The sequence below is a fragment of the Echiichthys vipera genome, assembly GCF_963691815.1.
Source record: "Echiichthys vipera genome assembly, chromosome: 13".
Taxonomy (NCBI): domain Eukaryota; kingdom Metazoa; phylum Chordata; class Actinopteri; order Perciformes; family Trachinidae; genus Echiichthys; species Echiichthys vipera.
The window spans coordinates 11,325,562-11,348,834 of record NC_139838.1 but is presented as its reverse complement, the minus strand read 5'-3'; the positions used below and the strand labels follow the sequence as shown (position 1 = coordinate 11,348,834).

Genomic DNA, 23,273 nt, shown 5'->3' with positions numbered 1-23,273 from the left:
TTATACCATACATTTCACTGCATCTCCCATCTTTGTCTCTCACACAGACATATAGGTAGAGTGCAAAGAGCAATCATAAGTTAGATTTTTACAGAATTACACCACCGCTGTTGTTGTATGTTATACCCTTAGTGTATTCTTATGTGTTAGTTATTTTTGCCTGTTTAGAAAGCTTGAAATGTTTGTCTTGAAAGGAGCAACACCTCATCATCTCTGTGTAATGACACAGTAAAATATATCTAAATGACTTAACTTATTCAATTATTTGATAAGATTACATTTTTTTCCAAATACTATGTGTTGACTCCTGCCTCTCTGTATTCAAAAGCTAAATTGCTAAAAAGCTAAAACTCTTTTTGTGCTTCCAGGTGAGACCGGTGCAGCCCTGTCACGCCCACAGCGCCCCCTTTCGGCCCGGACGGCCCACCACGCCCCGGCGCCTGTGAAAGGGTACCATGTCAGCCGTAGCATGTCCCAGCATTCCTCCGATGGCGGCGGGGGAGGTCCCTGCCACTGCCCGCCTGAGGACTGTGACGGCAGAGAGTACTACCAGGGTCACAGCGATGGCCACTATTACCCTCCAGGAGGACCGGCTGAGGCCCTTGCACTGGAAAGGCACCATTCCCACTCTCACTCCCATAGCCACTCTGGAGGGGGAACCTTCCCCCGTTCCCACCCCAGCCAGCACCCACCTCTCCAGTCGTTTGACTCTTGCGAAGAGTGCCTGTCCTCAGGCCACGGAGGGAAGATGCACCGCATTCCCCCGAACGTCATAGACCAATTTGAGAAGCAGGTGCCCTTTCATCCTGATGGCTTCCACACACTGCAGTACCAGCGTACTCCTAGTGGGGGAGCTGAGCCACGCAGCGAGAGCCCCTCACGTATCCGCCACCTGGTCAACTCTGTGCAGCGCCTCTTTGCCAAGTCCCATTCCCTGGAGGCACCAACCAAACGGGAATACAATGGCACGAGAGGAAGTGGGGACTACCGTGGCGACAGAGGAGGAGGCCACAGGAGTGGAGGGGAAGATGGTGGAGGCCACTATTCAGGTCACCAGCCTCGCTCTACCAGGAGGAGCAAGTCTCGAGAGCGTAGCAAGAGCGGAGACTCACGCCACGAATCGGGCAGACGCCACCGCAGCAGGACGGCAGGCTGGTGGAGCTCTGACGACAACCTGGACAGCGACAGCAGCTTCCTGGTCAGTGGGGGGAGACGAGGGTATCCCAGTGGACACGAGAGCCTGGATGCAGCCATCCAGGAGCTCACCATGAAGAGGCCTAGGGAGCGTAGTGGAGGTGGGCCAGGACATGGGGAGTGCGTGGCCTGTACCACAATGGCTTTGGCCGGAAGTGAAGGAGTGGGACATCACGGGCACCACGGCCACTCTCTAAAGAGGAGCACCTGGTCAGCCATGACAGTGAGTCAGGCCCGAGAGGTGTACCCTTCCACCAGGGGAGGAGGCTACGAGAAAGCCCTTGTGCCCTTGGAGAGTAAGCTGAAGGAGAGGACCTTCCACTACCTGCAGGTGTGTGTACGCTTGCATGTTATCCAATGATTATATGTGCACAGAGGGAATATACTATATGGGTGGTATTGTTTAATGCTGACCTACAGTTTGTCATATAGGTTAACCCTTAGCTCTAGTTTATACATTTTGCATCAAAAATGTCACACCTTCTCAGAGTCATTACTTACACCGGAGTACATGGTAGACTTTCCAGTGATAGTACTGTTTCCAGTGTCTGTTAGAGATTAACTTCCTTAAATAAATTTCCTTAAATTTCAAAATCATGTTCAAACAGTGCTCTCATAACTTCAGATCCTTCTTAACAATGTTTGGCTAACTGACAACATAACATTTCCTGTTTGCATTAGTACAGAATGATGGGAATGGTATTGCAAAAAACTCAAAATGTTTTAATCCCAATTAAAAGAAAAAATAGTGAGAAAATCTATGACGATAAATTTACGCTCTTAAAAACAAATTTTTGTCAAGGCATAGTATAGTTGGACCATGAGAATGGGTGAAATTCAGGACAAGGGAGTTGTGTGGGTCACATGTCTACAGTGGGCGTGGCATTCAGAACATTACATTCAGTCGAGAACTGTAACAGTGCAACATGTAAAAGTCAAAACTCAACACTATTATTTTTGTCATTAGGAAAAGGAAACGACTGTGTGATGTAACAGTGTGATGTCTGTCTCCCCTCTGCGACAAATGAAGACCTTGCAAAACACTTTATTTGGATCTCTAGCAATGATCCTTGTGTAACTCACTCCCTGCATTTTGGCTAGATGTTAACTAGGTCCTGGGTCCATGTCAGCGATGGATGTTTTATTTTCCGTCATTTTTTTAATTCCAAAAACATCTTAGCTGTGAACCAGCACTATGTGTCGGTGCTATGCATAATTGTTTATCAACTGGCAGCATTACTGTACACGGCTAAAAAGAAAATCACTACAACAGCTGCAACTTGTGTCCGTCTGTGGGCAAAACCAAAATGTTACACAATGTTCAGTATTTCATGTTTTTTTAGGCTATAACTAATTAAACCTTGGGTTTAGTCTACTTTTACGACACTGACATCTTAACAGGTACACACACACGCACTTTAAAAAAAAAAGTCTAATGAAAAGCTAATGGATGAAGAGCACACACACATACACACACAAACACGCTAGCGCAAACCTCCAGCTGTGCTGAGGTAGAGGTGTGTTTCTGCGGAAACAGCAGGTAGCCACAGGAGTCCCTGGTGTTTTTTCAACTCTCATCCATTCGACACAGCTGAGGTCTGCTGATATAAGAGACAGTGTGTGTGTGTGTGTGTGTGTGTGTGTGTGTGTGTGTGTGTGTGTGTGTGTGTGTGTGTGTGTGTGTGTGTGTGTGTGTGTGTGTGTGTGTGTGTGTGTGTGTGTGTGTGTGTGTGTTCAAAAAGACAAACCCCTTACAACTTGCCTTCGTGCCTTTGGCTACCATCACATTTACACCTTAGGACACAAGATGAAGTTACCCACTGCAGCTTCTTCTCTCGTATCTGCAGGTTGCACTTGAAGTTTTGGGAAAGGGGGAGAGACAGATTGATTGATCCATACAAGAGTTTTTGGGCTGTGCTGAACATTCAAGAAGGCACATTTCAGGAATTGTGTCAAAATCAGTTAACACAAGTTAGTTGACTTCAGCTTTTAATAAATGGATTACAGTAGAAATTGTTTAATCGGGCTTGGACAGAAAACTATATGGGTTCAGGTAGGCCAGTCACAGCTCTATTGAGGTGTTAGTGGCAAAGAACAAAGTTAAAAATTGTGAATATTATACTTCAATTGAATTGCTCCTTATCTGCTGGTTGTTCACCATATCAATGTATATTAATAATGTGTCAGTTTTACCTGTCAGTTTTTGAAAATACACATTTTGAAAAGATCCTGACAACCCAGACTTGATAGGACATAAGAGAATAGAGTAAACTATTCTCATAAACAACAGTGTTACCAGTTTTGTTGGTCTGACAACCCCAAATAAATGCTTACTTTTCATCATAAAAAATAGTTATCACAAAGACAGGGATATAATAGTCTTAAAATCTCATACTAGAGAACAGGGAAGTAATCGATTCTTCTGAACAGAAACATAAAGCATGCAGTACAAATAGAGTACATTTCAAATCAATTCAAATAGGCCACAAGTGCTACTTGTAGTCAGAAAGAGACAAAGTAGTATTACTTGAAGCTACCAACAGACCACGCTTAGTCTTGATCAAGTATGCTGCACACAAAAAAAGAAGTAAAAAAAAGTGAAAATGAAAGCAAAAGAACAAGTGAATCTTCACAAGTCGGAATAACTGTGGTCAGAGTCAATGGGATATGTGCAAGCTTTTCTCCCATGGTGTCAAGGCCAATCACGACGTGTGGCATCAGAACCAGGTGCTCTCCATTCCATAAGCTTCTCCCTTCCCCTCGGCCTGTGTCTGATAGATAAGAAATGATAAAAAAAAAACAGAATATGGCGCAAGAGCGAAATGAAGACAGAACCAGTGAAGGAGTGAGAGACAAAGATAGAGGTGGGGGAAAGAGTGAGGTAGAGGGACGAAGCTCAGGGATGGAAAGGAGATAAAAGGGGGTGATGGGAGCCAAGGGGCAAATCGTGAGGAGAGGAGAAAGAGCAGGATGAGAAAAGGAGAGAGATAGGAGAAGGCCAGGGGGATCGGATGATTAGGCTGAATCATCTTTTAAGTGATGACCTTAAAAACACACACTCAGCTGAATGCCAAACCCTGGGGGCGTTGACTCTGTGTGTGTGTGTGTGTGTGTGTGTGTGTGTGTGTGTGTGTGTGTGTGTGTGTGTGTGTGTGTGTGTGTGTGTGTGTGTGTGTGTGTGTGTGTGTGTGTGTGTGTGTGTGTGTGTGTGTGTGTGTGAAATGCATCATTCACAGTGACAAATGCACAGAAAAATGATCACCTAACCCTGCAGTTCCCGTCAGCTCTGCAGAGCATCCTTTAGCTCATTGTTTTGGTTTTCTGGCCCACAAACTCTGATCACATCAAAACCATTTCTCAGCTCAAATAAACTGACCACATTCTACCTGCCCAGCATCAAACCACACATTGTTAGAAACAAGCTGGTGAAGAAAGTAAAACGTCTATCAAGAAATAGGAGTTGTTGGAAATCAAAACAGAGCTAAAAAGGAAGGTGAATATTAAGGACATTTTTACCCTTTGTCTGCTGGGTATGTAAAAAGAAAATTGCTTTCTAATACATTTGTCACTTGCATTTTTTTTCGGTAATATGCGTGTTTTCAGTTTTTCCTGCTGTACTCAAATGGCAAAAAAAACAAAAACAATGCAGCAAGACAGGAATTGTGATGTGTTTGAATGACTGTTTACATGCACAAACTATTTGGCTTTTGCCCTTTTTCTGAAAAAGACAGTATTCCTGCTAAGCTGTTTGCACCTGTTTGTCTACGCTTTCCATCCGCAGCAGACTTATTTAGACAGCCTCCCTCTTTTTACGTCCTTCAACTACCTTGAAAAGGTCTGCATTGGGATGTTTGCGCATCTCCAAAAACCTGTAGATATCAGAGTCTTTCCTAATGTTTAAAAGTAGGTGTGTTTCTCCTTCTGAACAAAAAGTTTGGTATGCATCTCCAACCCAGCCTTGCAAACTGTTGGCAGGTTGGTTTGTGTACAACCTCTACGCACAGAGCTGCCGTAAACATGCAAGAGGCCAATTGAGACGCATATTCGGAGTGCAGTGTGAACATCTCTGTGAAAATGCTCCAAATAATACATAAATATAATGTATGCATGTAAACATAGTCACTGTCTCTCTGTATAGCCTCCGAGGCTCTCTGAACTTCATTGGTCAGGTCCCTCAAAAATCATTGGAAAAAAAGTCAGGATACATTTACATATATATATATATATACTTACACATACATACATACATACACACAAACCAGAACAGAATAGATTTGTATCATCAGCAAGTAATGTCAATTTTAATACTTTGGAAACCTCACATATATCATTAATGTATAAGAGAAACAATTATGGGCCTAAAACTGAGCCTTGGGGCAACCGTCATGTAACCTACAAAAAAAATGCTGACTTGCAATGATACATCTGAACATAGTCTCCAAATAGCTACTTACCCAAGAGTGAGCTACCCCTCTAATACCATATCTTTGCAATTTGTACAATAATTGGCCATAGTCAACAGTATCAAATGCTTTTTTAAGATCCAAAAACACCCCCACTGTATATTCTTTATTTTCTATTGCAGTGGATATATTCTCTACAAACTATTACTGTGTGAGGTCGTCCTATTGGTTCTAAACTCATATTGATGACAACTTAATACCTTGTGTTTTGTAACAAAGTAATTTGGTCTTGTATAAAATATTTTTTGCAATATTTTGGAAAACTGTGATAGCGAATAAACAAATTATTATGACAAGTCATACATTTTACATGACGGCCACAGTGGGAACCTGTCAATGTAAGTTTTTTTGTTTCATACCATAGCTCCTTAGAAATTCTCTGTTGTCTTCCTCCTTAGTTACTTGTCTTGTTCCTGTGTGTGCATGTGTGCGTGTGTGTGTGTGTTCATTTTGTTTTCTCATCAGACTCTCATTCATATGCCCATCTGTCTTCCCGCTTAAGTCTGTTATTCAGCTTTTCTGTTTCTTGTTTTGCCAAACTATACACCTGTCCCTCTCTCTCCCACTGTTCCTGTGTGTCTACTTACATTTAGTCTGTCAACTCTGCTTTTGTGCATTGTTTTTTTTTTTTGCGCTCTCTCTGTCGGCTTCTAGCTTATGCTATTTCTCCTTTTCTGTGTCAGTGTTTCTCCAGCTGTCAGAGTTTCTCTCTTTCTGTAAGTCTCTTTGTCCCTTTCTCTCTCTTTCTTCAACATAATCTCCTGTGTATGTGTGTGTGTGTGTGTGTGTGTGTGTGAGTGCGTGAGTGAGTGAGTGAGTGAGTGAGTGAGTGAGTGAGTGAGTGAGTGAGTGTGTGTGTGTGTGTGTGTGTGTTCTCATCATGTGCATGAGCATGCTATAGCGCTCAGTGGCGAGTGTGTTGGCTTTATACTGGAATTGGAACTCTCCTGTTCCAAGTTCTGAAATATTTTTCACTGAAATATATTTCTATTTTGAGAGTCCTTGGACTATAATAACAGATAGTGTGAAGAAAGATGCAGTGATGAAATCTTTAATCTCTCAATACTAATTAATTCACTGATCTACTGCTTTTCCCTTAACAACTGGTGTAGAAGGAGAATGCATACTTACGTTTAACTCAATTTAACAGTGTTTAACCCATTTACAGAAAATCTTACTAAAACAGTTTGACCATGTATTGTATCCACGTTGTTGTACCCTTATACTCACTGTACTGTATGTTTGCAGATGCAGATTAATCAAACCACTCAATAGAATAAAGTGTTGGCATTATACATATCTGCATACGGTGAATCTCTGTGTTGCTAAACGGCTGCAACCCGTCCTCATTCTCTACTCGTCATAAACCCTTGAAGTCACTTTTTGACACGCTGGGAAGTGATGCTTCGTGGTCGCAGTCTTAAACATGTGGTAAACATTTGTTAGGTTTGACATCTAAACAACTTGGTTAGGTTAAGAAAAAAAAGATTTTAGTTTGGGTTAAAATAGTTACATTTGTCACATAACTAAAGTTTGACTTTCACACGCAAAATGAACCGCGGTCCTCTGGGTTAAAGCCATGTGAATTTGGCAGCAGAATGCAAAGACATGGTCAGGAATGTGCAACACAAAACACCCAATTTGCGTCATTCACGTATCTGACTAAGTTTAAATATTTCAACTCAAACAGCGGGAATAACACAGCGCAAAGCAAAATTACACGTGTGAACAGAGAGATTTCCTGTATCACGTTTTACCTCTGCCCTGCCCAAATGGGAAGAGTGTAATGGCGCACAGATTATGAGCGATTCTTTCAACCTATAGTAACTGAAGTAAATATTGGATCTATTTTTCACAAGCCTCATTTCCCCTTAAATATTTACACAACAATTTGTATGTTTTTTTCAGGTTGGCAAATGAGGTGAAAATTTACTTTTTTTGAGACCTGTTTCGGCAACAATGTCTATCAAGATCTGGCAACATGTCAACAAATCTTTATGAATGCCCTAGCCCTAACCCATATTCCTAATGCTAACTATGGTTGTTAACTGTTTAAAAATCTTATGTTTGCAAGAGAAAATATAAAAACATTATGCAAATATAACCCTCCATCCACACCGAGTTCATTAAACTTCAAAATCAGGCTGCATCCACTAAGACAGGAAGTGCATACCATTTCATACCATTGGCGTAGCTTGTAAAGCGCTCTCTTTAGTTGTAGATGATCGCAGATGTCCCCTAATATTGACATGCATGGTTTAACATTGGAGTAAGTTGAAAACTTAGGTTGCACTTCATACGCTAAAGGACACAAAATACGTTTCATATTGATGTGTCTGTAGCTTGCAGAAGTTTACAATGCCAACATTTGTTTCTGGCGAGAGATTAATCTTCCATCTTTTTCATACTCATAAATGATTATGTACATGCTTGTGTGAATGTGATTATGTCTCAGGTCCCTTCAGAAGACTGGGGAGGTGGATATGTCGCTGGCGGTGCAACCGACAGCGGAGGGGAAATTCCATGCCGTCGCATGCGAAGCGGCAGCTACATCAAGGCCATGGGCGATGATGACAGTGCTGACTCAGACACCAGCCCAAAAGCTTCACCTAAGTCCACCCTGATTGCCCAGAGGGATGCCTTTAGACGATCTATCAGCATGGATCAAAGGTCAAATGTCACAAATGGAGTGTTTGTATTGTTGAAAGGCCCTTCAGCTTAGCATGTTGCTTTGAACAAAGAAACATTCATACCCACTCCAGCCAGCCACTTTTTGAACTTTATTATGTTGCGAGCAAGCACAGTACAAATTAGCTGAGGATAGATTACAAACTATTTGCTCCATTCAAAAGCTGACAGTTTGCATAATGCTAATCCATTGATTTAGTATTGCACTTTTATAAATTTTAGGGACTCCAAAAAGCACTGGATTCTACATTCACATAAACTTTGCTATTTTAAGACTTTGAAAAATATTTGTATCGGGCCATCTCATATATAGTATGTTAATTAAAAATTACCAAGCCAGTTTCAGGTCCAAACACCGAAAGTTGCCCTTTCACACAATTTTCCATGTCAGATGCATTCTCGCCTACTGTAAATACTCCGCATATGAGGCAAACGTGTTTTAAAGCTTTTCACCAGAAATTTAAAAAAAAAAGTATTTTATTAACTGAAGAACTGAAAACAAACTAATTTGATGAGAGAAGCTCAGGTGAGGGGGAATGAGAAGATTAGGGAAAAAAGGGAGGCAGGCAGGGATCTGATTGGCTGGGGAAAACTCTGGGGAGCAAGGAAGGACTAATGAGGTTGATTCAGAGCAGGTGTGTAGATGGGCAAAGGAGGGAAATGCAGCACAAGAGAAAAAACACAGCAAATGGAAAACCCCAAACTGACAACACACAATCCTCTTCATAAACCAACAAATAATCAAACCGTCTAAAGATATACATGAATGTATACTTATATACAAAACACTATAACCTGCAACCTCTTATCTGTAGAAACAAAACAAAAACCCCAGATGGCATGCCCCTACCCCTATCTTTTCCGCTTAGCTCAATCCAAGACAATCGCTTGTATTGTATCACATACAAACAATCCAGAAAATGTTTTCTCTATCACAGAATAAGCCCACGTAGGTGGAGATTGGTCTTGCTATGCAAGTCTAAAAATGATATAAGGAGAAAGTGATAACGTCTTAAACCACGGCTAACCAAACTATTGTGGATTTCATTCTTTCTAGTACAAAACAGATAAGAAAACCATTTGTCTGTTTTATAGTCTTATCAGCCTAATAGTGCAGTTATTTAGTACAGGCAAAACAAACTCATTTCAGATCGAAACCTTGACTTTTTCTGAGTCCCCCAGTTTCTCTTATAATGTCACTGCCCCATCTATCAGACTATAATTACATTTGTGTATTCCATTAAATTAGATTGTTTTGCTTTGGCGTGTATGACAATTCTAAGTAGGCTTGCTTTCATATCTTATGTAAGGCTCAATTATTATTTAGGAGCCAGTCCCCACACCCTGCGCAACGGCTGATCTGAATAATCCTCCAATGAACTCAGGGTGACTGTGACGTTCAGCTTAAATGAATTGGGAGGAGTAAAGGGAAATGACAGCAAGTACCAAAGACTACTACAGAATTATAATCCTGACTGTAATGCAAACATTAACAAATCCAACCTTTTTCTTAAAGCAGCACAGTTAATTTACCCGTATTTAAATAAGAAATAGGAATGTAGTATTCCTGTCCTAATAGTATATACACAATTTCCTTCCTCCTACTTCTGAATAACCAACATGAAAAATACATTTACTCTAATGATTTCAAATAAGAAAATGATAGCATTGATGTGATGCACTGCAGTTTTTCCTATTCGACGTGGAAATGCTGCATTATAACACACCAAATGACTCCAGCTGGCATCGTCATAGAGCATGACTCAGTGACATTTTATTGGATAGTTGTGGTTAATTAAATGAGTGTCGCTGCAGTGAGTTTTTGACAAAAATAGCACAGCTGAAGATTTTACATCCAGAAAATAATATCAAGTAAGAAATAACTGTTTATTACTGTCATACACTGTAGTTTTATAGCCATCAGTAATGCTGATTATGTGTTTAATTCAGGTACTCATGTAAGCAGTGTACAGACCCCTACCCCAACAGCCGAACTACGCCCAAAACCCAAACCCGCTCTCGTAGTTACACTCGCTCTCTGACCAGCTCACAGGTAACAAACAATGTCTTTTATTTGTGTGTCAGTTGTTATTTATTTTTTATAGGTTTTGTAGATGTGGAGTTCAAGTTGAAGTTTCTTGACAACAGCGATGTGTCTCTCTCACGTTCCCTCCCGTTCTTCAGCTAGGAGACACATTGAACCGCCAGTTTGAGGCGGTGTGTGAGACAATGTTTGGGGAGGTGGAGTCTCAAGCCGTCGAGGCGCTGGACCTTCCAGGTGTGTTCCGCACTCGCAGCCACAGCTACGTCCGCGCCATCCAGGCTGGCTGTTCCCAGGACGATGACTGCCTCTCTGTCTTCTCCATGTCGGGCCCCCAGGGAAGCATCAAGGCCGGGGCCGGTGAGTGTGTGCATGTGTGTGGTTCTTTCTCTCTCTCTCTCTAACTCTGTCTGTCTTCAGCAGGTCTCTTCCTGATAACTGTATTATAGACCTCTGGAGCTGAAAAATGAAACCAACATGTTAGTGTCAAAAACTGCAGTTCCTCGAGTGGCCACTTGAGGCTGGCTCTAAAAGCGAGTCAGTGTTAAAATGCTAAACTTTAACAGCCGAAATAATCATGTTTATAGCCAAGTTCTGCATAATTAATGGCGACCATAGATTGTAGACTTCATTCAGTCCACCTCAGCTCCATCCAGGCTCCACCTCTTTTCCCATTTCTGGATTAGCTTGAAGCAGGCGGAGTCAAGTACTACCTTGATGGAGACGTGGCTATTGCCAGACCAAGTTCAATCTACGATTGCACGTTGGTCTGGGTAGGCTGCTGTCATTTTCTTGTGCACAAGAGGCGGATGTAGTTCAAATGGCTGCACGTTATTGGACAGTCCTTCAGCCATCAGACCAACAATCTGAATGACGTACTTCATACGTTTGGCCACCAGCTTTTACCACAACAAGTCGGCAGTAAAGCCAATACATCCTTTCTATGAAGGAATTGCTCCAGGGCAAGTTACTACTCAGTTTTCAAAGTAAACTTGCGATTGAAATCATTTAAAACTGCAGCAACAGCTGCATCAACGGGTTGCGGTTGCTGTGCTTTGGTGGCCGCCATGTTGAATGTAAACATAGAACTACTTGGGACGCTCCTCTGTCATCATCAAGTTTAACCAGCCAATAGCACACCAGGTGAAAAAAGCCAGCTTGGTGATTGAATTCAGAAAAAAGGCATATGAAACAGGAGGAATATACCTGCTCTTTTTCAGACCCTTGTGCAGAGCGAATTCAAATCACCGGCAGAAGGAGGTGGGGCTCCCTTTGAGCTTAATTTTGGCTCATCAGTAACCTTTGTCTGACGTCACAGCGTCTATGTCCATATTTTAGCCAGTATTTACCATACAGTGGGCCTGCACCGTACTATATATCACTCTTTGGGACGTTTTTTTTTTTAAATCATATTTTGTTCTATCTTTAACTGTAAATCTGCAGTTGTGTGTGTTTGTGTGTGTGTGTGTGTGTGTGTGTGTGTGTGTGTGTGTGTGTGTGTGTGTGTGTGTGTGTGTGTGTGTGTGTGTGTGTGTGTGTGTGTGTGCGCGCGCACGCGCACAGACCGCTGAGCCAATCTGTCTAAGCTTACACCAGCAGATCTCCCCTGGTATTTGTTAAAGCCTCTGTGTCATGTAAATCAACTACAGACACACACACAGGACAGAAACTCAAGGACACATACATCTAGATACTGTACGTGTATGCTCCCACACTGGAGCTTATAGCCAGGACCAGGGTCTTCAGGACAAGCTGGTTGGTGTTAAAGATCCTTGGAAAGAAAAGCATTAAAGTTTGATCCTTTATTCACTGAAAATAAACTGTGTGCCGTGCATGCATACAAGTTTGAACAAAGCTGTGAGGGAGGAGGAAGAGGCAGAATCTCTCTTCTCATTTTAATACTTGTCTCAGGAAATTGCTTTATCTTCACAATAAGCAGAGTTAAGTTAGCTCAGGGGAAGAGGTTTTCTTTTGTCACTTCTGTCATGCCTGTCTTTTCCTCCATGTCGCTCCCTGCCTTGCACTGAAATGCTGATTTTTGGTGCAAAGAAAGAGAGCTTTTGAGTTACCGTTTATGAGTCTTTCTGTCACAGATTTAATTGGACATATTTTTATGAATTTTGTTGTTTTCTCTCTCTCTTTCTTGGTTTACCCCTATGTCAACAAATGTCCCTCTTTTCACTCTGTCATTCCTTTCACCTTCTTCTTCCAGTCTGTCCCTTTTGTAAGTATCCATCTCCCCTGCTCCCTTTTGATATAGTACCCATATTTAACACCCCACTATGCCTCTGTCTTCCTTCCTTTCTTCTGATACTTCAGTCTTTCCTTATCGTAAAGGTGCTCCTCCCCCACTCCCACCTCGCATGTCCAAGTCTTCACTCTCGGTGCGAGCCCAGAGCAGCACTGAGTCCACCCAGGATGCCTACTTCCAGAGCAGCGGACAGCTGGCCTCAAGCTCAGGCCCCGGGCGCCCCAAGCAGCACAGTAACTCTGTGGACCTGGGCAGCACTGACGGCCCCTCGGGTCGCTCCTGTAGAGGAGGCTACTATACAGCCACAGGCCCTGGACGTTCCCGACAGCACAGTAACTCTGCAGAGAGCCTAGATGGAGCCAGGGGTTCGCGGGAGCTGGTGCCCTACGGAGGGGGTCCGGGAGTGGGAGTGAGGGCCAAACACAGCAGCTCGGCCGACAGTCTGCTGGAGGGGCCACCGAGGCCGGCAAGGGAGAGGGACAGCAGGGTCGGGGGCAGCCTGGGGAAGTCAGTCTCTCTGCCTCAGAACAGCATAGTACTGAGTAAAGCTGGGGGGCAGGACGAAGGGCGTGGTGGGAGAAAGTGGAGGCCATCCATAGCTGTGCAGGTGAGAAAGGACAGTTTACTCTATTAAAATTAGGCTGCAACTAACTAGTCTAGTCATTTAAAGGTCTTGTATTGTAAAAAGTGAGATTTGCATATCTTTTTTTCTTATTGTAAAGCAGGTTTAGGTGCTCTTTAAATACTGTTAGGGTATCAAAACTCTCAATCTACAGACAATTTCACACATTCACACCCACATGTCTGTATTCAGAAACTGTGACTTTAAACGAGCCATCAGGACTTCTGTACGGCTGTGATGTCACAACTATACTATATATAGGGAGAAAGTGCTGCTACTGTGCTGTTACAGTCCTGGCTGCAATGACGTTGCAGTGACATCGAGAGCACAGATGCAGAAGACACGGAAATGCTGACCAATCAGAGCAGACTTTTTTGGGAGGGGGGCTTAAAGAGACAGGCACTAAAACAGAGCGTTTCAGGCAGAGGGTATATCCAGACAAACAGAATGAGGAAAATGAATGTGTTTTTTTAATATTGAAGCCTGTGAACATGCAACAGTAGAAACCCAACACAACACAATTATGAACCTGAAAATAATTACTGCATAATGTGACCTGTAATCTACAAAAGTCTACAGAAGTCTACAAAATGTCAGAATAGAGAAAAATGTCCATCACGTCTTTAAATTGCATGATTACGATAATAAATAAATAAAAATCACATTTTAGAATGTTTTAGAGGGATTTTTTTCTGTAAATCAACTAAAAGATCAATTGATTAATACTTTCAGCACTAATAAAAGTACTTCCCAATACACATGGTACACATTAAAGAAACAGTTTGGGAAATACAGCCATTTGCTTTCTTGCCTGCCGAGAGAAGAGTCATAACAGCCTCTACATAACAGGTCTACATGGAGTGTTTTTCATCTTAATGATCAAACCATTAACTAAATGTATGTGTTTCAGCAACCTCTGCATTTTGATTGTGGCCCCTTGTCTCTTCCTCTGTTCCAGGTGGACAGCTCAGAGACTCTGTCAGATTCTGACGCAGAGGGCAAAGCTCTTACAGAGGTCCACTCTATAGGTGTCCAAGTGGAAGATGACAAAAGGTAACGGAAACACACCTAAAAATCAAAGCACAGAAAAAGTATTCATCTTTGATATCTCTTCCCAAATGTATTCATTTTGCCTGCCATTTAACTTGCCTTAATTGTGGACACAAACTTCAATGCAAAAAAAGTGCATTGCTTTTTTGCTCATTTATCTGTGACCTAAAATATGTGACTTTATCAAGAACTTTTGGTCTTTGCACTGTAATTTATGTGAATAACTTTAATAAATAATTGTTGGAAGCCTTCATCTCCTGGGCGCCCAACAGTGCAGCCATCTCTGGTTGATTTCTAGGCTAGATCCTATTATTTCATTTAACATTTCATCAGACATCACAGCTTGAACTTGATAACACTTTGTTCCAATAACGTCTTGTTTTTCAACTGTAACCATGACTACTGCAAATCATACACTCGACATTACTTTCACACGTGATGCAGTCCTTTTCCTAATTATATGCAGCATTGCTTACGGGTCAGATGCACACGTGCGCATGCGAACAGCACTCGCAACATTGCATACTCCCAAACACCGGGCAGAGTGTGATCACACACCGGTTAACAATGTCCCCCACCTCCTGCAATCATCAAGGATGACTGTGTGATGTCGGGGGAGAAAACAGAAGTGCGAGAACGGAAATCTGAGTCACACCTCAGACAGCAAAGAAGGATAACGGGAGGTGGGGTATGAACTTGTAAGAGAGTAAACACTCATCACTGAGTCCGCTAACATGACATTTGCACACACTGGTGAGTCATATGCCAGAGGATTTAGCAGGGCTTATCACAACCGAGTGAGTAGTAGCGACAGCGTGACTATCTTGCCCCAATACAAATGTGCAATTATTAGAAACTGATTTGCTTATTGTTTTCCATGCGATACTCTGTGTGACTGCTATGACTCCCTGTGTTGCAGACGGGCTCGTTTCAAGCGTTCTAACAGCGTGACAGCGAGCGTGCAGGCCGACCTGGACCCCGAGGGCTTTCCCGGACTCAGCATTGCTGTGCCAACACAGGACAAGAGTCTCCAGTTCGGCTGTTCCTTCCAAAGGCATTCGTCAGAGCCGGAGTCCGCTAGCCAGTACACAGAGTGCCACCGCACCGTCCACACACAGGGACAATGGGCCTACAGAGAGGTGGGTCTGCACTGATACACTGGGTAAAAACTATTGTACTGTAGGTAATTATTCATTAGTCAGTGTTCCAGTGTCTCCTTGATGATGTAAATGTAGGTATCAGAAGGAGTTAAGTCATACATTATGGTCAACCTCGGTAGAGCGTGCAAGAGGCAGGACACGATGCTGACACCATGGTTACATAGCCAGTTTTGTAATTTGATCATAAACAACTTGCCGTCCCTTGAATTTGTCTGAAGATTTCTGTGTCTGCCTTTACTGACAGAAGTTCCCAAACCTTGTTTTAGATTTTCATTGGCGTCTTTATGTAAATCTTCTCCCTCTTATGTTTGCTTTCTTACGGTTTCGCCAGCGACATAATAGAAATGCCATCAACACACCCACTTGCTTGCTGTGAATTATCCGCACAGTGAGTGGTTGTATTCAAATATGGGCTCAATGGCAGGGTAAAGTCTATTTAATGTGCGATCAAATACCATGTATCTTAATATTTTTCTTATGCTATCCTAGGACTTTCTCCAGAGTGGCTATACCACTGAGGCCTGCCCAGCAGATCCACGGCCCCACCAGCATCCACACTTGCCTCCACGTTCCCACTCCCCTCTGCCCATCACCTCTGAGAGAGGTTGGGCGGGAACGCCGTCCCTTGAGGGCCCCCGGAGCCTGCCTGACTCGGGCCGAGCCTCGCCCTGCATGAGAGACGGAGAGTTCTTCTTACGCCTCCTGCAGACAGAGGTGGAGAGGATGGAGGGCTGGTGCCAGAATATGGAGAGAGAGGCAGAGGAGAATGAACTGTCAGAGGAGAGTAAGTTTGGGAGGAGGGTCAGAAAGGATCAGAGAATAAGAGGAAGAAAGAATAAGTAATGAACAATTCTCAGATATCTAAAACTACTTGTGTGCTGTTTCCTATCTAGTACTTGAGCTGATACGAAATGCAGTTGGCAGTGCCCAGATGCTCATGTCTCAGAAAGTCCAGCAGTTCTTCCGCCTCTGCCAACAAAGTGTGGTGAGTATGTATGATTGCGTGCAAACTCATGACAAAATACATTACATATGGTGCATGGTTTTGCTGAGATTCACTGTCGCTAAAGGCAAAATGAGCTTGTTTGCAAAAATACTGTTGCAAAAATTGGTTCTTTGTTATTGTGATGTCTTTCTCTCCTTCACAAATCCTTTCACATTGCTTTGTCACCCATCAAATGTCAATGTCCCATCACCCTGTCCACCCAGGACCCATCAGCGTACCCTCAGCCCACCTCTCAGGACCTGGCAGGCTTCTGGGACCTGCTCCAGCTCAACATAGAGGACATCAGGGTCAAGTTTCAGGACCTCCAGAGGCTCAAGGACTCTGGTTGGAGGCTCCCACCTGAAAAGAAGGTGAGAGGCCCAGGGGTCCAAACAGCCCTGGTTTCCCTACAGCACTCCCCCAGAGCTAAGATGGCAGTGTGCAGAAGAGTAGCGCAGATGGTCGTGCCCTCCAAGCCTTTGCAGGCTGTGAAAATACAGAACAGCAAGAGGAACTGAGCTGAGCTGCCTGAAAGACAGAGGAGTCTTAAACTGCTAGAAATCTGAATGCATATTAGCTTTTTTTGCATTTATTGCAGCGGGTCAGACAGATGAAATAACTTGTCTGTAACATTATTGTCTCTAAGGTTAAAAGGCTAAAGGTTAGGTTACTCACTGATCAACTACATTATTCTTGATATCAAACTAACAATTGTTTCTCTTTTCTTCTTTTTCTTTTTATTTACCTTTTCCTTCACCCATTTCATTTCCTTTTACATCTCCTGATGCCAATGCATGCTGAGATGCTTTTTGCTTATTTTTGTTGGTCGATTATGGTTGTTTGTCTCTCATAATGTCTCGGTCCCTGATTCTTCCTCACTTGAATTTGACCCTTTTTTGTTGATGGCTTTGCCCTTTGGTTTGTCATTCTCTTTGTTTCTCCCAATACCTCCACTTTTTTTTTTTTTGCATGGGATCCCTTTCGTACCACTATACAAAACCATTTTTTTTTCACCAACCGACACGATAAATCCACTGTCCGTTTTCATCTTATATCTACGTCTCATCATTGCCGGGCTAGGAGGATAAGAAGCTTCCTCCTCCCTTACCAAAGAAGCCAGCAGGCGGGGTGAGTGGCAGCCTCCGGGCGGATAGCGTCGGGGATGGGGGCGCTGGAGGTGGGTCGGGTGGGCTGGTGGTGCCTCGCATTGGTGGACATACCCTACCCATCAGGGAGAAGTCCCTGGACCTCGGGGACCGTCAGAGGACAGAAGCGAGGAGGAGGTTGCTGCAGACCAAGCGCACTGCCTCCTTCAGGCAGAACTCTGCCACGGAGAGTGCGGACAGCATCGAGATCTACATCCCTGAAGCCCAGACTCGACTCTGAACACAAGGCCGAGGTGGGTCACTCACCCTCAAACCTGCGAAGCTGACCTGCACACCAATCTCAGTCTTTCTCTGAGCCCAGTTTTGGATCTTCTGCAAATCATCGCTGTTTATCCGCTACCCTTCCTTCAGCATTTCCATCTCTTCACTTGCCACAACTATAAAATCACTTTTCTTGCTCTTTAAACAAGCAATGACAGCCATTTTAGTGTCTTGAAATTTGAACATTTTACTGACACAGAGGCCTAGACCTGAAATGGTAGCTAGCAGATATGAGTTCCAGAGTTTTTTTTAAGAATTCTCTGAATTTCTTTTTGACTGACAAACAAGAAACAGTCACACTTTTATAACGGTAGTCAGCAAAGGTTCACGCAGTAGTAGCATGCCTGTGCGTGTTCACCTAGCACTTCTCCATTACTGAAAATAAAGGGCTTAACAGGCACAAAACCTCTGTGGAGACATGGAGGTGACAGAATCTCCCTATGGTTCCCCTGTTGCCATCTCCTGAATGCCATTCGCACCAGTATCAAGTACGATACATCCACACTCTTCACTTATCCTACCGGTATGGATGAATAATCATGGGTTCATTTCTCACCATCAATTTAAATGCCCTTAAAGTCAGATGGTTGGCAATCCCCAAAGAACATTCTCCTAACAAAGTCAGTCAACTAACAGCTGGCACTCTTTACCCAGGTGCCATCTGTCCACACAGGCACCCAGTCAGAGGATATGAAACTATTTTCTGCCCCTCATTCCCTGCATCCCACGTACCCTCAGCATTTCAGCAGTGAGGCTGTTTGAATGTGCAAGTGCTATTTGTACATAGTGTGCACACTCATGTTTGCCAAAAGGAGCTTTTGCGGTGTAGCATCACAGCCTTGGAAGCTGGGGAGCATCACAAACAAAAAAACAGAGCCGTTTGCTTTTTATGTTGTCTCTTCTGAAGTTTTAAGTGTTCAGGGGTGGGGTTGCTGAGAAATTTTAGGGGAATATATTTTGGTGGCTTTTCAGGACTTTACTGAAAAAGCCCCCGTTTCACTGTGAGACAATAGCACCACCAATAGGTCAAAAGAGGACCCAAACCAACAACAGTGGTCTGTAAAGAGTTATTTCTAACCTCAGTCAGGAACTAACAGAAGCCCTGATGAAACAGCCATGACAGAAGATCAGTTTCTTTATTACTTTCTCTTCTATTGAATATTCAGAGTGGACTTTCCCACGCATTAATTCTGAAGACAAAGCAGTGGATCACAAAGTGAAAGGGTGGGGGAGAGCTGCCAAAGTCTTCAGCAGAGTCCACTGGCCTAACTTGAAGTACAATCCTCTCAGTTCCCCCCCTTGTTGATGAAAGAAGTCAATTATTTCAAGGAATTTCAAGAATCTAATGTCGCTCTCTTCAAAGCCTGTCCAAAGAGTCAAAGGGAGGAAACCATCTGATGTGAAATGCTAGAAAAACAGCAACTTGATAGTTTTTGGTAATTATGATGAGATTAAGTAACACGTGTTATGAATGGAGTTGTGTGTTCCTTTCCCTTCCTCTTTATTTATTTCTTGAAATCAAACTATCTGGTGTTTACACAGAACAAAGTGTATCATGATTTTTGAAAGCTTTGAAGGGATTTTATGTATTTATTTATTTATTTATTTATTTATTTATGTCCGAACAGATATTTCTTATTCAAGTAGTTTATATGGATGATGCGTAAAGCCTTGTATGCGTGTGTGTAGTGTGAATTATGAAGGGCTGTGTGTTGTGATGAAGCCCAGTGAAAAGTCCAAATCAGCCATTTTAAAGAAAAAAAACACACTATATAAAAATCTTTAAGCATGACCTGTTTTTTTTTCTTTTCTAACCTTTGGATGGAACCTGTTGGCAAATGGGATATTTTAACGGGAGATGTATATTTTATAATATAATCTACATTTCTAGATTAGTAGAGACTATTGAGTACAGCATATGTACAAAAACAGCATATATCAAATGTGAAATACTACAGTATTATTATGATAGATTATAGCATTGTGTGATACTACAGCTGTGTGGCATATCCAGACTCAGTACACGTGAAAAATAATTGCAAATGATTATTATCTTCAGAATGCTGGGTCAGGTTCACAGGGTATAACTGGCAAGAGTGTTACTTGCCAAGTCTGATCCTCCGTAGGCCTACTGTATATCTGTCTGTGGTTCGAACAACATATACTGCTGTATCCCCTCCCTGTATTCCCCCTTTAGAACCAACTACATGTGCCTAACAAGCTATATGTGGAGGTTTCCTTTGAACACAGTTTACAATATATATATATAGAAAGATATATATATATATATATAAATATATGTAAATAGAAAAGTATAAAATTCTGCAGAGAATATTGTTAAAGAAAAATGTTTTTATTGTACTGACACGCCATCCTTTGTCTCCCTCACTTTCACTTGCAATACACACATAAGACTAGCAGATTTTGTTGATGTTAATACTGCATGTTTTATGTCAACCTCCTTTGGGAAAATTAAGCAGAATCTCATTTTTGACTGATAAAAGAAAGGCATATTTTGTAGCTTATAAACGTTTTTTTTTTGTGATTGAAAACAATTGACAGAATTTTACAAATACTTATGCCTTTGTACAAAGATTATATCCTTGGAGAACAATGATACTGGCAACCTTGAAACAGCAATCAATGTTTTGATTTGGATCTCAACCGATCAATTTAACAACCTCCATGTAAAACGAGCTGCCCTAGCGACGAGAAAAGGGCTGAGAATCAGACTTCCTTTTTATCCCCTCATCCTTCTCCTCTGTCACCCTCAAACTTGACAACATCTTCGTGGTGTTTGACACAGCCCTCATCAAACAAAGCACAAATACCTGCTTTTATACTGTTACTCCACTGTGAAGGCCTCTTGACTCCACCCTCACGATCCTCAAACCTACACGCAGAGGGATGGCAAGGTCTTTCCATTACGAGTCGGCCTTGAGGAACACCAGGAATCAAAGGGGTTTCGTTGGACGTTTATCCACCGTAGCAACTATTACTACTTCTTCAGTCCTTGCTGACTTTCTCCTCTCCTATACTTTTGATCACACGCTGAGGTGTTGACCAGCCACCTTGCCTTGAAACAGGTCCATTTTAAACACAATCTTGGTGGTTTGATTTCCACATTTTGTTCAGTATTTTACCCATCCATCCAATATCTTCACAGTATAAATACAGGAGCCTCAGCTAGAGATAGCACCTGTTTGTATAGTTGTACAAACGTGATCTGAGCACTCACCAACACACCAGACAGACTACTATATGAACCCTTTCACCTCTTTCTAGAAGTGCAAAAACCCCTCCTGGACAGCCAGATGGACAAGTCAACTCAGAGTACCTCAGTTTCTAGCAGAAGTGTCTCCAACCCTGATCCGGGCCTCTGTCCTCAGGGCATTCTCTATCACCACACAACCAACGGACCCTGATAATAAAGGACCAGATCAGTCCTGCAGGAATGTTGTCCATATTCTCTGAATGAAAGGAAAACTTATTTAAGCCCAGATTCTCTAATAGCCATTTTCTGAAACTGGAGAGCGGCCGAATCACAGGCTGTGAAAGAAGTGGTGGTTGAGGCAAAAGCTCTATTGTAGCCAATGTGTGTGGGCTGTGTACTGTGCATCTGCAACAAAGGGGAGCAGGAGGGATGCTGTAGCAGCAGATTTGAGTTTTAGTTATGCAGACATTTGTGAGAGGCAGAGCTGCTCTGGAGGAAAACGCAAAGTCACTGTTTGAGTTAAACAACCTCAAGCCAAGGACCTATTTTAGCTGCCTAAGTAACCAAAGCCTTGAGCTGTGGCTGTTTCTTCTTGTTTAATTACTCCCTGCAATATGTTAAAGGATTGTCAAGAAATGGCAAAAATGACCATGTCTTGTTTTGTAAATGCATTATTTCGATGACCAACCATGCCCAAGAAGTAAACAGTGAGGCTGATGTAAATATCGATAAAATAACACTGAATAACACTAGTTCATTTTAATCCAGTGGCGGACCCCTCCACTAACAGTGATAACTGCTATATAGAAACTGAATTACAGAATGTAGATATATTCAGTAGCCATAGCTGAAAAAAAACAACCACAAACAGTATCAAAAACGGGGTCTGATTTCATAAAAGTCTTACATATATCTATACTTTGACTAAATGTCTTTAAAATATATTTTTGGGCCTTCCTCTCAGAGGTGTTACTACCCTCTACCTCCAGAGCAGCTCAACTCCCAGAAGATATTTAACTAAAACTCCAATGTGCCTTTAGCACTGAGGTGTAATTGTGTTTGTATGTGTGTGTGTGTGTGTGTGTGTGCGTGTGTGTGTGTGCGTGCGTGTATCTCCACTGTAATGTTGCTTTACAGTATACACACAGGTAACCATGTGGGTCAGAGACAACTGAGCAATTACTGTGTAATTAACAAAAAAAATAATACCCTGCCACCCTCACGTTTACAAAAATGTAAATACCTGTTGCCAATGGACATTGCTATTCTCAATATTACATATATTGTTATGACAATAAGGTTATTATTAGTATGATTATTGTCATTAAAAGGATTAATTATTGCCATCAATCTCATTATTAGAAATGGTGTTGTCGATTATAACTATAGGTAAACGTTGTGTATTCAAGGGCGATTCTTGTGTACAATGACAAAAAAAAGTGTAATCTACGATGACAAGTCTTAAATCGCTGCTACTAAAGAGATGGAGTAGAAGTAAATCAAACTGACAATAACTCTGGGAAGGCATTTTTCTCTGGGATCAATGATGGCCACTCACGATAAGGAGTGAGAGATCACCACAAGAGGAAAGTAAGCGTCAAACAGATGGACTGAACGGAAGATCCAAACAAAAGACCTTATTTCTCCATGTGCATTTATTCCAATCTGAACTCTTGGTTCTGTTGGAGGAGGAAAACAACATGGACATCAAACTAATACAGACTCTCCACTCTGTATTCTACTCTATAATGTAGCAAAAACTAAATAACCCCTTGTTGTCTATTCTCTCCTCTTCTTTCATGTATTTCACACTGAACACCATGATTTTTAATCAAACGGGTTTGATACAGCGAGCTTTTCTGTCTTTAAGCTCAGCTTTATCTTGAGTTCTCTTGTTTTATACACGTTTGATTCAGTGCCAAGACAGCATATTGTACATACAAACATTAAATGCTTTTGTTTTTTCCTCCTATAAAAACAATTGAATGGAGCATATAGCAATAGCGATGCCATAAAACATTAACGTTTGTTTCATAGTGCCACCAGTGGATACACAAGATGCATGAGAACACCACAGGGACGGGGAGATGCGGTCGGAAAGTGTGCTGGACGGCATCGGAGGGTGTTGCACAGTGAAGTGTAAATCATGATTCTGTTTGTTGTGTTGTGGTTCTCATT

The 23,273-nt window shown here is 42.3% G+C and overlaps 1 protein-coding gene across 1 annotated transcript; it reads left to right on the top strand.

The window, feature by feature from the left end:
- Positions 1-469: 469 nt before the first annotated feature.
- On the top strand, positions 470-17,840 carry dlgap3 (discs, large homolog-associated protein 3; the record flags this gene model as incomplete). Its single annotated transcript, XM_083925173.1, has 12 exons — positions 470-1,525; positions 6,341-6,373; positions 8,113-8,327; positions 10,296-10,398; positions 10,530-10,746; positions 12,706-13,244; positions 14,218-14,312; positions 15,229-15,448; positions 15,959-16,253; positions 16,363-16,454; positions 16,679-16,825; positions 17,535-17,840. The coding sequence occupies 12 exons, from the start codon at positions 470-472 to the stop codon at positions 17,838-17,840; spliced, it is 3,318 nt and encodes a 1,105-aa protein (XP_083781299.1).
- Between the last annotated feature and the right edge of the window lie 5,433 nt (positions 17,841-23,273).